Source organism: Ictalurus furcatus, chromosome 15 (genome assembly GCF_023375685.1).
Source record: "Ictalurus furcatus strain D&B chromosome 15, Billie_1.0, whole genome shotgun sequence".
NCBI lineage: Eukaryota > Metazoa > Chordata > Actinopteri > Siluriformes > Ictaluridae > Ictalurus > Ictalurus furcatus.
The window spans coordinates 13,753,139-13,769,218 of record NC_071269.1 but is presented as its reverse complement, the minus strand read 5'-3'; the positions used below and the strand labels follow the sequence as shown (position 1 = coordinate 13,769,218).

Sequence of the window (16,080 nt, the reverse complement as noted above, 5' to 3'; positions counted from 1 at the left end):
ATGTGTTAGAAATGGAAAAACCTTAAACCTTAAAGAGCGACTTTTATCAAAGCTTTCTACAAAGATATGTGCTTTACCTAAATGTATAACACAGACGTTCAAGGACAAGGTTCCTTTTTCAGAGGAAAAAATTGTCTTGTCCTTGAATGCCTGCGTTATACATTAATTAGCACTAGGGAAAAGTAGAAAAAAGTATAAGCAGTTGGAGATGCTTTTTACTGTTCCGGTGTAATTACAGCTTTGGTAAGACATTCTTTCATTTCTGTCTCCTCCTAAAACCTTTAGTGATAGTGCGTAACGGTTGTTGCTTTAACAACTGCCCTTAGACTTCTGGTATACTTTTTTTGAGTTGTTTTTTTTTTCCCGTGTAGATATGGTAGATTAGGTTACAAAATCTTCAGTCAGATTACAGGTCACTTTGAGGAAACCTTTCGGGAAATGTAAAGAAGTATTTGTTTCTTGGCCTGTGGCTTGTAGGCTATCTGGTGCTGAAGGATTTGGGCTTTAAGATTGATGCATACATTGCCTCAGAGGTGTGCGAGGACTCCATATCCGTGGGAGTCGTCCGACATGAAGGAAAAATCCAATATGTGAACGATGTTCGAAATATCACCCGGAAAAATGTAAGTGTAGAAGTCAAGATCCCTTTGGCAATGTTCTCAGTCAGCTGAGTTCAGTGTCTAAACCATGTCCCACAGACAACTCTAGTTTACAATGTTAATGCAATCATTATCTCTCTCTGTCTCTCTCTCTCTCTCTCACACACACACACACACACAAACACCTGGTCTAAACCTGTTATTTGCTTTGTTGTGAGCTGCATGTCCCAACAGCTCTTGATAAGAGCAATCAGTCCACCGGACTCTGGCTTTTGTAAACTCTGGCTTTTGAAGTCCATCCTCCCCATCACTTCCTCCCTGTTTGGCTTTCAGTTTCTGCCTCCCCCTTTCTCTTGTCCACCATCATACATACACACACACACACACAAAGCATTCCCAAATCCCTCCTTTACACATTCACTCATTCACTCCACCAACCACCCTTTCATCCATTAATTGATCCCCTCGCTCATTCACCAGTTCACCCCATTGTCATTCTGCAGAGCCTGGATTGAGATGGGAGGGGAAAAGGGAGGAATGAAAAGGGCAATAAAGAGAAGGGGAGGGCAGGAGCCTGGAAGTGGATGGGGAAGCATGAAAAGACGCTGAATAGAATCCAGCTGCATACACTCTCTTTCACACACACACACACACACACACGCACACGGATGTACCTGTGATATCAGAGAGGTCTTGCAGACAGTGTGGTTTGTGCCTGTCTGTGTGTGTTTCCTAATCTCTGTGTTTGTGCACACACTCGAGATTTATCTGTGTTTTCCATGCCTCATTGACCTCTACTCTCACAAAGTGTGATCACAATTTATGTGCATGTGTTCAATGACAAGAAGGGATTTCCTGTTACACATTGGCTTTATGCTGCTTGTCAGTGCAAGACTCGATGTTTGAAATGTTAAGACCTGTGAATGATAGAGTTTTTAGTACCCAGCGAGTTTGAATTGCATTCGTGGTTAGGCTTTGCTTATTTTTAAAATAACAATTGTGAACATAAATTTGGGTAGAATTGCATTTTCTCACCCACAGAAGAAACTATGAGTTGGGGATTTGAGTGTTGGGTGCAGAGAAGGGACGTATAATGTACTGATTAACACGACATGGTGCTGTTTTGTCTTCCACAGATTGCAGAGTGGGGACCGTTCGACTTGGTGATTGGTGGAAGCCCATGTAATGATCTGTCAATTGTCAATCCAGCCAGGAAGGGCCTTTATGGTGAGGCATCTATCTATCTATCTATCTATCTATCTATCTACCTATAGAAGAATCTAAGAAGTAACTGCAGTGTATTTTCATCCACAGATAGTGGATGTAGTTAAAAATTACACTTAAAAACATATCGATAAATATCCATCAAGCAGCTGCACCTTGTCATAATGCTCAGGTTAGACATATCAAGAAAACATTTTGTTCCTAACACTTAATTTTAAAAGGCTTCACACTTTTGTTTTCAAATAAATCACCACATTCAACACACTGCGTGTCTCCTGTTTGTAGAAGGGACTGGCCGTCTGTTCTTTGAGTTCTATCGCCTGCTGAGCGAAGCAAAGCCAAAAGATGGAGAGGTCCGGCCCTTCTTCTGGATGTTTGAGAACGTGGTTGCAATGGGCGTCAATGATAAACGGGACATTTCCCGCTTCCTTGAGGTTTGTGTTTCTCCCAAATGTCTCTCCCAAATGATAACCAGCTTCTCATAGGCAAACTGCTAAGATTAATGTTTAATTGATTTAATAATTGATACTGCAGTGCAGAAATTTCTATTCTGTTTATAGCTGTGGTCATTTTTAAAATAATCTTCATCTAAATTTGTCACATTTCTGTATAAACTATTCCTTCAGAAGGGAATAGTACATTTACATTTATTCATTTAGCAGACACTTTTATCCAAAGTGACTTACGAATGAGGAAATACAAGCAAAGCGATATATCAAGCGGAGAACAATACAAGCCATACCATACAAGATCTTTTAATTGAGTTCTAGAAAAGCAAAGTGCGCAGAGTAGAGGTGTAAGTGCCAGAGTAATTTTTTTTTTAATTATTATTATTTTTTTAAGGATAATTTTAGGGCATTTTAGGGATTAGTTAGGTGTTCACAGAAGAGGTGGGTCTTTAGCTGTTTTTTGAAGATAGTGACAGATTCTGCGAAGTTCATTCCACCACTGAGGGAGGGACAGTTAGTGTGAAGTAGTGTGAATAGTAATGTTTAGATTTAGGACCTGTGGTTTTACCTATGCATTCATGTATGTAACATGTTAATATATTTGTTCTTGCGTGTATGTTTGTGATCCAGTGTAATCCAGTGATGATTGATGCTATTGAAGTGTCAGCTGCTCATAGAGCACGGTACTTCTGGGGCAACCTGCCAGGAATGAATAGGTAATATACATTTGGACTTTTTAAAAATTATTTCTCTGGTTTACCAGAAGCACTTAAAGTACAATGGCTGCTACGTGCTTTCTAAGAAGTAGTTGTAATTTCACATATTCAGTACTAGGAAAAGATACTGTTTTCTGATTTACATTTCTTTAGATTAGGGATGTGCTTGTAAAAGACGTAAAAAACACGACTAAAAATTACTTTAATTTATCTAGACCTTCTTTATCAAATGGTGAGTGTGAGTTCATCCTAAATTGAATTCATCATAAAAATGATTTTCAGCATCCCACAATCACCTTATTCACTGCATCTGGATGTGTGCTTTGAACATATTTCCAGTTGATTTTTTTTGCTGATCTATCCAAATTAAGATTGGATCCATCCTGGTTGAAAATCTGATCAAACTATTGTTATTCTGATCAGTCACTATTATTTAGGGGAAAAAAGAAAAATAAATAAAGGTTATGTATGTAACTTTGTTTGTTCAGCAGACAGGAGAGCTGCCAGGGTGGTATCAATTGTTTGTACTTTTGTACTATTTTTAATTCCAGACCACCAGAGCAGTTTCCTTCAGAACTAGTGGAGGCAAAATACTCATCCAACTACCATACTTTATTGAGTCTGAGAATCACTCAAGTATTAATATCACTTCCCTATTTAGGACGTGGATAACTCAGGGTGTTGCTATTGTAGGAGTAATTCACTGTGAGTCTTAATACTGTATTGTATTAAGGGTGAGAGAACTCACCACATTCAAACTCACCACAGAGCACATAGGTTGAGATAAAGCGACATTCAGTCTGTAAAATCTGGCAAAGGTAGATGAAGATGAACTACAAGCCACCACTTGTCTGCAAGTGACACAAATGTCTGCAACTGACACATGCCACCCAGGAGGTACCTTGGCACAATAAATGCTTAAGTATGCTTGCACAGTTGCTTCTTTTACTGAATGGGCTAATCTGTCATAAGTCAGCAGAGCTCCTTTATGCTGCTCCCCAAGGCACAAAAACAGCTGGTCATTGACCATCCATTGGCAGTTACTTCAATACACTGGCCTGAGCACATTCTCATCTGCAAGATCTGGAAAATTGATCGATATATTGATATTTGGCGGCATCAGTATCTTTGGTAGGAATGCTAGATTTGGCCACAGAGTGTTTGAACTCTATTTGAACTCTGGTCCCCAACCTGAGACAATGAATGCCAACCAAGTGGCCTGCTTCGCTGGTTCTAGTGATCTTAAGTGAAAGCCATTTTATATCGGCATCTTCCATTAGTTTATATGGCACGTTGTATAAACTGTAGATCCAGACTTCAGAAAAGTTTAGTTTAGTTTTGCGCTTTCATTGAAAAACCGACAGTCTGTCCCCTGTGCTCCGACAATGCTGCCACAAACACTTTTAGTGTACACCTTGAAAGAGACACATCTAGACAACTCATTTATGGTGTAGTGGTTCATGCCCATTGTTTCACACTCTCCTGAAAAATTTATCCACTTGCCTGCATACAACTGATGTACTCACAAGAGCATATCTGACCTGTTGAGAACATGCCAGTATGCTGGGGTCATTTTCAAGGGCCATACCCATAAATTTCAAAATGTGTGATCTGCTGAATGACCTGTTTATTTGGGAGAGAATGTCTGGCTTGAGTGCCCTTCAACAAGTGGAAACATGGCCTGTTCGGGTAGAGTGAAGTGAAAGCACTGGCTTCATAGTCTGTTGAATGACACTGCTGAACTGCAGTGTTGTTCATAATGGTGACAGTGGTGGGAAGGCATACAACCCTAGATTTAGCCAATTATGTGTCAATGCGCCCTGGCCCAAATCCTCTCTCTTTGCCCCGTCCATGAACCACATTGGGCAGTGAATTGTCTGTTTATTTGCAAACCGCTCAACTTCCACTCTATTGTAGGTGTCCAAATGGATTTGTCAATTCCCACATATAGGCTTGCCGCCATACAGCAGATCCGCTGTCTGAATGTGTCATCTCAGAAATTGCACAGCTCTCTATATTGAGTATATTGAATTGGAATTAAATAAAAGTGCAGACATTTAGCTTTAATTTGAGAATCTGTACATCCAAATCGGGTGAACAGTGTAAGAAGTACAGCACTTTCTATGCATGGTCAACCCCTTTTTTTAAAGGCCAAAAGCTAAGGACAATTGCCTGCTCAACTGTTCCATGGCAAGGAATGTGTTATTCCCACTTTATTTCACTTTCAGGTAAGCAGATGAAAGATCCAAAATTTTAATTCAAGTGTGGCATTTTCATTTGGAATCTGTTGCTGGTAACTCTCAATATGAAGTCCAAAGAGCTGTCACTGCCAGTAAAGTAAGCCATCATGGTTGAAAAATCAAAACAAACCCATCACAGTGCATCCTGTCACTTCCAGAGCTTGTTCACTCACCTTAACATCACTCACGATCTTTGGCCACACAGCACCAGACTGAGGTTGTGAGGCATGCTTTGTGCATTGCTAACTGCATCATGCAGCAGTTAGGACATGGCTCTGTAAGTATGTCATGCCCATCATCCAACTCCATAGGAACTTGACAGAACAAAGAACTTTCCCTGAAATATTCAATAGTTTAGGAAAGTCTATATGCTCAACAATTCACAAATGCTCTAAATTAGTGTACTTGCTATGATTTTAATACTACCTACTTTACCTCAGAGTACCCACACACCCCCAACTTAAACAATAGTCCTCACAATCAGTCATGTATTTACTACAGTAAATAGTAAAGTCAAATATAAGTACTGTCATCACCTACAGTGCCCCTCACTGCACTCTCTCTGACAGTGCAGATTTTAGAAGTAACAAGATTAGCAAAAATCAAAGGTTAGAGCGCTATACTCAGTGTCTTTGAATACATTTACTCTACTCAATGAGACCAGAATGGGAAAGAGGGTGAGTTTGATGTAGCGGTGACCTTTTATGGTATATCCATATGGAGTCACGGTCATGAGTTGATGACTTTTCCATTTGCTTATTTCCTTGCCGAGTACCAATGGCAAAGTCCACTAGTTCAGAAAGAAAACACCCTTCAATCTGGAACAAAAGGAAATAAATCAATATGTATTGACATACGTATACAAAGTCTTTTCACACTCTTGGGGAGTCTAAGACAAGAATTAAAATAACAGAGAGAGGTAATTTTCACCACTGAGTCATTTTGTCCCAAGCAGAGTAGTTAAACCATATACAGTCATGTGAAAAAATAATTACACCTCTTGGAAATTGTTGCCTTTTTTGACATATTTGGAAAAGCACATTTGATCCTCTTTGAAACAGTGCCTATTAATGAATTTTATATACTTTTCAATCATTTATTCAACAAAGATATCAATAGATGTGTTATTCTTCTGTGTAAAAAAGTAAGAATACCCTTGGCCTCAGAAGCTGGTATTGCCCCCTTCTTGTAACTTCTATACAATATTCTTTCAGTTGCGAGATGTTTGAGGGTTTCTTTCATGTACTGCCTGTTTCAAATCCCCCCACAACATTTTAATGGGATTCAAATCCAGGCTTTGACTAGACACTCGTTGGATTTGATAATGTGCTTAGGATCATTGTCCTGTTGAAAGGTCCACTTTTGGTTCAGCTTCAACTTTTGGACAGATGGCCTCACATGATCTTCTAGCACTCTTTGATATGATGCAGAATTCATAGTTGAATCAACAAATGCAAGCTGTCCAGTCCCTAAGGCAGCAAAGCAACCCCAAACTATAACATTTCCACTACCGTGCATCACAGTTGGTATGAGGTGCTTCTCCTGAAAAGTTGTCTTTGGTGTACACCAAACATGTCTGCTGTTACTGTGGCCAAACATCTCAATATTTGATTCATCTGTCCAAAGCACATTATTCCAAAAGGCCTGATCTTTTTGGGGGGTTCTTGGAGACTTCTTTTTGCATCAGACAGTCTGCTCTTGGGCTGAATTTGCTGGAACGGCCAGACTTGGACAAGTTGGCAGTCGTTTGAAATCTGTGTCACTTGATGATTTTCCTTACAGTGGAATGATGTCATTAAAATAATTTGGAGATCTTGTTAAATCCCTTGACAGACTCATACACAACCTTTTTTTCTGAAGGAATTACAGAACTCTTTAGATCTTGGCATGATGACACCACACACCTCAGTAACAAAGGGAATACCCTAGATGTCACCCTAGAACACACTACATGTGAGAGTTTTAAATAAAACAGGTTCCACCTGCACTCCCTATGCAGGTTACACTCACTGGCACCCAATCTTGAACGGCTGATTCTAATTTTATGGATTTGAAAGTTTGATAAATGTAGGGGTATACTTACTTTTTCCATGTGACTGATCTGCTTTTTGTTTTGTAAATTGTGGAAATTATTACAAAATATCAATTTAATGTGTCATTAGATAGTCTATCACCTTTATTAATAGGAACTGTTTCAAAGAGGATCAAATATTTGCATGTCCAAATATGTCAAAAAAGCTAACAATTTCCATGGGGTGTACTTATTTTTTCACACGACTGTACATGGCACAGTACTGTAATTCTTACTGTAAGAAACTCCTCTGTTGTAGGCCTCTCTGTGCCTCTGGCATGGATAAGCTGGAACTACAGGACTGCCTGGAGCATGGCCGAGTTGCGAAGGTAACCTTCCCCTTGCAGCATCTTTCAAAATTGTATACATTCTGAAGATATGGTCAAACAGCCAGCACCTGCAGAGACCCTCACTGGCTTCTGTTATTACTCATTGCAGTATTCACCAGGCTAGTAACTAGTACCATGAACTGTGCTTTTATGAACTTTGGCCTTTTGTAAACTCTTTGTGAAGTAACACTTGATCACCTTGTGTCTCAAGTTTGGAAAGGTGCGTACCATCACAACCCGGTCCAACTCCATCAAGCAGGGTAAAGACCAGCATTTCCCTGTCATCATGAATGGCAAAGAGGACATACTGTGGTGCACAGAGCTTGAGAGGTGAACACAATTTTAGATCAAACTAGCTTTATTTTGTGTACCTACGTAGGACATGACCCAGTGACCCATAATTATATTTCTACATTGAACTGTTAATTAAGGCTGTCACTATAACTACTTTTTTTGTGCGATATATTGTCCCAAAATGAATTGCGATAAATTATATTATTGTCATTTTAAGACCATTTTATGCCACTGATAATATAATGACAATATAATAGCATAATAATGCGAGTACACTCTTTCAAAGAACATTTAATTCTTAACAATATTTAGAGATTGGAATCGGAATGTCAGAATAATAAATAAAACACACCTTTTGTTAACAAAAAAGTTCAAGGTAATAAGAACTAGAACAAAACAAAGTAACATGTTTAACAAAGTCAGTTTAGACTTTTAAAGTGTCTCACACAGAGGCAAAGATGCATCAACAGGCCATATTTGCTGCCAGATCTATTTTTAATTTTTAGGCAGATTCTGAGAAAGGAACACCAACATGTTTACCTTGTGGGACTTAAGGCACGATCTTTCTGGGGTAACAATGTTACCAGATATGCTAAACGTTCTTTCTGAGCTAGTGCTTGTTGCACAAATGCACATATATTTTTGTGCTAACTTGGCTATTAGAGGAAATCTACTATGGTTATCATGCCACCAAATCAAGGGATCAGATGATGCATCAAGTGCTTCTTCCTGGAGGACCTTGGTCAGCTCCACATTAGCCTCCACTGTTTTTGTTACCGATGCCTGAGTCTGGTGAATTGTAAGTTGGGTTCTTCTGTTCTGGAGAAGGTCACGCAGCCGCTTCTTGGTTCCTGGAGGTTCAGATTCAGATCCTTCATTTGCCCCTGCAGCTTTAACGCAGCTCTCACCACTGGCACCTTCTCCTTTTCCTTCTTCCTCCTTAATGTCTAGTAGTTCTTGCAAGAGCTTTTCTTTGACATCATCCAAGACCTCCGCATCCTCCATGGTACCAAGATGCCTTTGTCAGAAGGTTTTGGATTTCAGATGGGGCTGTATTTCTCTGTCAATTCCCTCCACATGTTTGCCTTTGTGTTTGCTGTCAGTGCAGTGTCATTGTGGTCTGGTGATAAAAGTTCACCCTTAAGAAATTCCAACACAGGCTTTACTGAGGACACTGTGACTGGCTTCATTGCTGCATTAATGGATTCCAACACAGAAACATCCTGCCAGGTTGGGTTGAGGTGGCCATGCTTTCGATCTTCAACCAGGACACGTCTTATGGCTGAGAGTTGCTCCAGCACCCTCTCTATCATTTTTTGCTTGATGCCCCATCGTGTGGCGACATCCTGTGGAAAAGATAATATTGTTTTTATATTCATTAGTTCGTCTATAATAACATTATTCAACAAATACTAATTTTTTAATTTCCTTTATTTAATCACAAATAATGGTACATGGTTATATTATAATGTTAACCAATTATTGAATACATACATACAAACAGGCCCCAAAGTAAGTCATACATTTAAAAAAACAACACTATAAATTAAGTATATATTAACCCTTTAAATATTTTGTATTGTATAATAAAATATTATCATCACTCACCAGTACTAGATTGTGTTGGGGGACATTGGTTTCAGTCTGTGCTTTCCTCAGGTCTCTCTTTATCCAGCTCAGGTTGAAGGTGTTGACAAGATTCCTACACTTTGACTGCAGAGTCCAGTCAGCAGTTATGTAGTGTATGGTCAAGCTCATGTATGGGGTCATATTTGAGCTTGACTACATATCTGTAGTGGCAGAGTAAAAGGAGATGTCTTTTTATCTCCTTCAGAATATTTACTTTTACTTTATTATACAAGGACAGAATGGCAGTTTGGGTGATGTATGTTTTCTTAGGCAATTTGTATTTTTATATGCTGTTTTTTCGACCGTCTATAATGGCTGCATCTCTTTGGCTATATAGCGAGCTACGCAATCTGTGAGCGTGCTCCTTTTCACGCTGTCACGTTTATATTTGCACTGCCGGGAAAAGGCATCTGTAACAGATAACTATCTGGAAGACCCCTCTCCAGCTGCAGTTGTTGTTCCCAGATTGAAAAACTGGGTGGGATGGTTATATTTTAGGTGAGATTTTAGGTTAGTTGTGTTGCCTTTTTTCATTGCCGCTGTTTTTAAACAAAGTCGGCATACCGGCTCGTTCACGTTAATTGGCTCTCCTCTCTCATTCGACTTAAAGCCAAAATGTTCCAACACCGGAGTTGAAGATTGCAGCTTTGAAACCAAGTCCATTGGGACTTATTCTTCCTAACTGGCTGTAGTTATCACGAAACACTATATAACGTGGTGGGTTCACGCCTTCTCTTCACCTGTCGCTGTGCGCTCTGTGTGTGTGTGTGTGGAGATGCTGCCTGAGCCCCATCTCCACCTCCGACACACAGAGCAGATGAGATGACAGAGGCAGCGCGATCGACTAAAATGTTGGTGACATTCATTTTTATGTAAAAACGAATATAATCATTATTTTCAGTTATAAAAATTATCAATCGCAGTATATCGTGTCACCAAAAATTATCGATTTCCATATATCGTGCGATAAGTCGATATATTGACTATCGCTACAGTCAACTGCTTGAATAAATTGCACTGAGAAAATTGTACACTCTAATTAATTCCCCCAAAAGAATCTAATTATAAAAACAAGTAAGGTATTAGGTGACTGTAAGAGATAAATCACTTGACTGTAAATTGACTCATTTGTGTATTTGTACCTATATGAAAATTCTGAGAAACTTTCCACCTACTTTAAAAAAAAATCTTGTCATCACCCATTCTGTATCCCAAATGCAGCTGTTTCAGCCACTTAATTAGTAAATCCAGTATCAGGAACATTATGTTTTCAGATATTTAAAAAGTGACACAGATTTAAAAAGTGACATTTAACCAAGTTGTTGCCGTAAGAGCAATTTTAGGGAACATTTAATAGTTAGCCGTTATCATTTATTTGCTATTCACACACTTAAATATACAAAATAACACAAAGATACAATCTCCAAGCTTAAATAATTAAAAAATGGTTTAAGAAGTTTTGATGTACTTTGTAATTTAAACGGTCTTCTCTTTTAGGATTTTTGGGTTCCCTGTCCACTACACAGATGTGTCCAATATGGGACGCGGTGCCAGACAGAAACTGCTAGGTCGCTCATGGAGCGTGCCAGTCATCCGACATCTCTTTGCACCTCTGAAGGACTACTTTGCCTGTGAATAACAGCCAAAAAGGTGTCCAATCCATTAAAGCCAATGTCACACTGGCTTAATACCTACAGCAGCAGAGCACCAAATGGCTTCACAAGACATAGGAGAACTTGTGAATTTTAGTTGTTTTTGTCTCATTGGAGACCCAAGCACAATTTTGTCCAGCAGGTGATGCTGTTGCTTTGAGCCAACAAGTCTCCTGTATGGTTTTTAAGGGCCTACTTGAGGTAGGACAAGAGGCTGTTTTACTAACTGATGACCATACACCTTCAAACTCAAAACATTTTACACAAAAGTACTTGATTTTTCGGGATCTTGTTTCTCTTAATGATGCCTTTTCTACCTTGATGGACGGAAATGCTGGTGGACAGGTTTAAAGATCTCACCTTGATAAACAAAGCTGACATTCTGGTGAGGATTAACATTATATATCACTTATATCTCATTATATCACAAAATCTGTGTACTGAAATCCCATGTTTTTCTGTGAGGTATGTGCCATCAAAATCTGCATTACAATAGTTGAGTTTTTTTATTATTAATTGTTCTATAATTTTTATTTTTTAAAAAACCCTATTCTGTCTTTCTGCAGTTCAATATTTTTAGTTTCTAGTAGAAAGATGTAGTAAGAGTTAATAGCCCTTAACTTTTTGTTTCTTCTCAAAGAATTGAAACATTGATTATTTGCCAAAATGTCTGAGTTGTTTACAAGTAGCGTGAGTTGTTTTAGCGCATGAGGTATGTTAAGTATGGAGGAAAAAAAAAAAGAATTCAGTTAGTCATGCCAAAGATCAAAACACAGACTGAAGTCTTAATTTCAATTTACATGATTCCTTACAGTTTTATACTTTACCCAAAAAGGAAAAGGTTGACCATTTTTAAAAAAATAATATTTTGTTGTTGTTTGTGTAGTGACTGTGGATTGCGTGACCTTTGACAGCATTTGTAATGCATTTCTTGTACTATAGGTCTTTTTACTCAAAGAAATACTTGAAATTACTGCATCAGTGCAAAAGCTAAGCTGCGAGCCCACATGACATTTGCAAACATGTTTTTCTACAAAGGACTTCAAATTATAAGAGCCTTCCATACATTCAAAGGGAAAAAATCTTTAAAAGATAAAGCATTGTAAAACAAAGCCAAATGTACAATTGCAATATAAGCAGTTTATCTGATATTTAATTTTTTTTTTTTTACATTTATTATCAGTAATGTGAGTATAAAAAGAACACACATCCAGGGCTTCATTTTTTTTTTTTTTTTTAAAACAGTAATTACAAATAACACACAGGGTACTGTTTTTATATGTTTACATTCCTAACTAGTTTTTAGGGTCTTAGTTTCACTGTATTATGAAAGCGCTTGAAAGATGAAAAAAAAAAAGTACCCGAGTTTCTTTGCTGTTTCTTTGTTGTATTGGGTGCTCTGTCATAGCAGTTTGCATTTTTGTGTTCCTTCATTTTACATTCTGTATTAGTCTCATTTTGAAATGTTTTTAAACTTATGGTGCCTTTTGAAGTACATTACACTTTGGAGCCTTTTTGATTGCTTTAGAAATTAAAATAGAAATTCATACTTAAGCTATAGATATACATGCTTCAGAATGACTACTGTCCAGAATTAAAGCTTGAATATGATGTTAACTGTTTGTAAGACAGTATGCTGAAATATCTTTGTTTTAGTATATCATGTGAGATAGAAGTTTTCTATCATTTATATTTGCATTACAAAATGACAACTACAAACTTCTAATAGCCCAAAATGTAGGTCTATGTAAAATTAGTACAAGTACTACCTACTTTTCACATTTTGTAGACTTTATATTGTAGTGTTTTAATATTTTTTAGGTCTTAACATCTTATATAGTTGTTCTTTAAAGTTCTGCTTGCTGTTTGGTAAAATAAAAACACATAAGCACTGAAAACGTACGTATTAACAGTACATTTTATACAAAGCCCATTTTGGAGCATTTTTGAGAAGTACTCCATGACTTTATTTTTATACTTTTGTACTCATTTGTGTGCTTTTGTATACCTTTTTTTCATAACTATATGTAACAAAGTGTTGTTAGTGGCATTGACACCAATAAAGATGATATGACCTTTACTGTACTATACAAAAAATGTGCTGAGTGTTTACACACAATTATGTATTTAGCAAACGTGTTGCAGAATCCCAGCCATACATAAGACCCAACAGTGATACCCGAAGTGCTGAAGAGCTACATTTCCACCCAACCAGACAAAACCTCACACACACTCACACAGGGAGAAAAACAACTAAACAAGAAGTACAAAAAATGTGTCTACATATAGGACAAGGAACATGGAATGTCAATCACCTGAACAGATAACAGTGCAGCAAAGAGAATATTCTTAGATATACAGCATGCTCAGATAGAGAAAGGTGAGGTCTGCAGAGCCAATTAAACTGGGTACATAATTCAATTATCAGAGTCCAGATTAAAAACATACTTCCATGTGGTGAAGGTATCATCAGGCATAGATCTTTCAAAGAGGATAGTAATATGAATGGAATGTAGGCCCATGAGGAGTGATCACTCACAGAGCTAACGCAACGTAGATATGGGGAGCATTGGCAAAGTGGAAAATTTTGATTATTTGAATAGCCTAAATTTGTACTGTTTTCCTGAATGTGAGGTTTTTGACAAGTCTCCAGTGTTTTATCTTTATAATACTTGTTGAGGTACTCCTGCTTTCTTTAGTAGACTAGCATGTGCTGTAGCAAACTATAATTGAATGTCATCCAAAAATCAGACCAATTTCTTATCCCAAATGTAAGCTAGATGTCACCATATCCTTAAGTTAGAAGACTATTTGGCATGCCACAACATGAACTTGTGACCCTTTTATAAGTGTACTCTGTCATTGTGTTATACACATAGAGACCACTTTATTGGATCAAGTACATCTGTCATTCATGAAAATATATACACCAAAATGCACCAGTTACAGGACAAGAACTTCAATTAATGTTCAATTTAAGTGAGCAGCATCTATTCAGCTTCGCTGATGAGAGAGGTCAGAGAAGAATGGCCAGATTGGTTTGAGCTGACAAGAAGTAACATCAAATTTTGAGGTGAATGGAACACAACAGGAGGAGAAGACCACATCAGGTACATCATCCTAAAACAGGAATATGAGGCTATATTGAGCATAGGCTCACCAAATTGGACAGTTGATTGGAAAAAGACCTGGCGCCATTCACCTCTGACGTCTCTCATCAACAAGGTGCTTCCGCCCAGCTCACTGGATGGTTTTGGATTTATTTATTTTGACCAATCTGTATAGACTCTAGAGACTGTTGTGCATGAAAATCCCAGGAGACCACCAAATGAAATACTCAAACCAGACCATCTACTACCAAAAAACATGTAACTAAGAAAATATAATTTTTTCTGTAAATTAGCTCAAGCTCTTGTACATTATGTGCATAATTTTATGCACTGCACTTCTGCCACATGTTTGGCTGATTAAATAACTGCATGAATAATCAGGTATATGTGTCGGTGGTCAGTGGTATATACACTCACCATCCACTTTACTAGGAACACCTTTACACCTGCTTATTCATGCAGTTATCTAATTAGCCATACATGTGGCAGAAGCACAGTACATAAAATCATACACATGATGTACAAGAGGTGCCAGGAAGTCTATAGTAACTCAAATTAGCACTGTTTACAACCTTGATGAGCAGAAAAGCATCTCAGAATGCACAAAACATCTAACCTTATGGTGGGTGGGCTACAACAGCACAAGACCACATCAGGTTTGACTCCTGTCAGCCAAGAACATGAGTCTACACCAAAATTGGACAGTTGAAGCTTATGAAAAAAAAAAACTTGTCTTCACCTGTCCAGTTTCAATGAGTCTCTGCCCATGATAGCCTCAGTTTCTTCTTCTTTGCTACCAGGAGTGAAACCTGATGTGGTCTTCTGCTGCTGTAACCCATCCACATCAAGTTTAAATGAGATGCTTTTCTGCTCAGAACAGTTGTAAAGAGTGCTATAGACTTCCTGTCAGCTCAAACCAGTCTGGCCAGTCTCCTTTGCTCTCCCTCATTCAGGATGTTATTTCATACCATTCTGTGTAAACTGTAGAGGTTGATGTGTTTGAAATACCCAGGAGATCAGTAGTTTCTGAAATCCTCAAACCAGCCCATCTGATACCAACAATCCTGCTGCTGTTAAACTCAGAGATCACAATTTTCTTCATTCTGATGTTTGATGGGAACATTAACTGAAGCTCTTGACCTGTACCTGCATGATTTTATGCACTGTGCTGATGCAGGTGTACTTAATAAAATGGATGGTGAATGTACATATACAAGAGCTTCATACAATTTATAGTCAAGGACTTTAAATGTGTATGCACTTTATACATACGATTGTTTCATGTGTATATGTGTGTATTTAATAGCATAGATATATGGCTAGTCATGGGCTAGCATATCATATATAGGCCTACATGTAGGATAGTAACAGCTACACACAGTGTATGTCTATGGTAACAGGTTTAAACGGTTGATATGTTTGAGACTTGGTCCTCAACTTTGTGAAAAGTTTTTGAAACTGTCTTTGCTAACTCAGTGTTCTACAGAGTGCTCTGTTAAACTCGATGTTAGATGATTAACCAATTAGTGTGTTTTCCCAAATACTGTAGTTTGTTCAGTCATAGCGTGGATTAACCAACATACACACACATCATGCTTATACACATTACAAATGACGTCTGCATGCGAAAGTTTAACGTAACATTATGACCACTGACATAGAAATACACTGGAATGGCCATAGGGGTCGCCACGCGGGATTCCTGGCCGCCATCTTGCTCAGTGCTTCATGGAGACATGGAGGTTTAATCTGCAAAATTTTATTCCC

At 38.1% G+C, this 16,080-nt stretch overlaps 1 protein-coding gene across 3 annotated transcripts in view; it reads left to right on the top strand.

Moving 5' to 3' along the window:
• dnmt3bb.1 (DNA (cytosine-5-)-methyltransferase 3 beta, duplicate b.1) overlaps nucleotides 1–11,741 on the top strand; it is a 51,267-nt gene extending 39,526 nt beyond the window's left edge. For 2 of the 3 annotated variants that reach the window (XM_053642888.1, XM_053642889.1), the window contains exons 16-22: nucleotides 478–623; nucleotides 1,736–1,826; nucleotides 2,109–2,257; nucleotides 2,903–2,988; nucleotides 7,559–7,628; nucleotides 7,840–7,958; nucleotides 11,049–11,741. In XM_053642888.1, coding sequence (XP_053498863.1) covers nucleotides 478–623; nucleotides 1,736–1,826; nucleotides 2,109–2,257; nucleotides 2,903–2,988; nucleotides 7,559–7,628; nucleotides 7,840–7,958; nucleotides 11,049–11,190 — 803 coding nt within the window. In that variant the 3' untranslated portion in view covers nucleotides 11,191–11,741. The remainder of the gene's footprint in view (nucleotides 1–477; nucleotides 624–1,735; nucleotides 1,827–2,108; nucleotides 2,258–2,902; nucleotides 2,989–7,558; nucleotides 7,629–7,839; nucleotides 7,959–11,048) is intronic. The other variant, XM_053642890.1, reaches the window with a different exon arrangement.
• The last annotated feature ends 4,339 nt before the right edge of the window (nucleotides 11,742–16,080 follow it).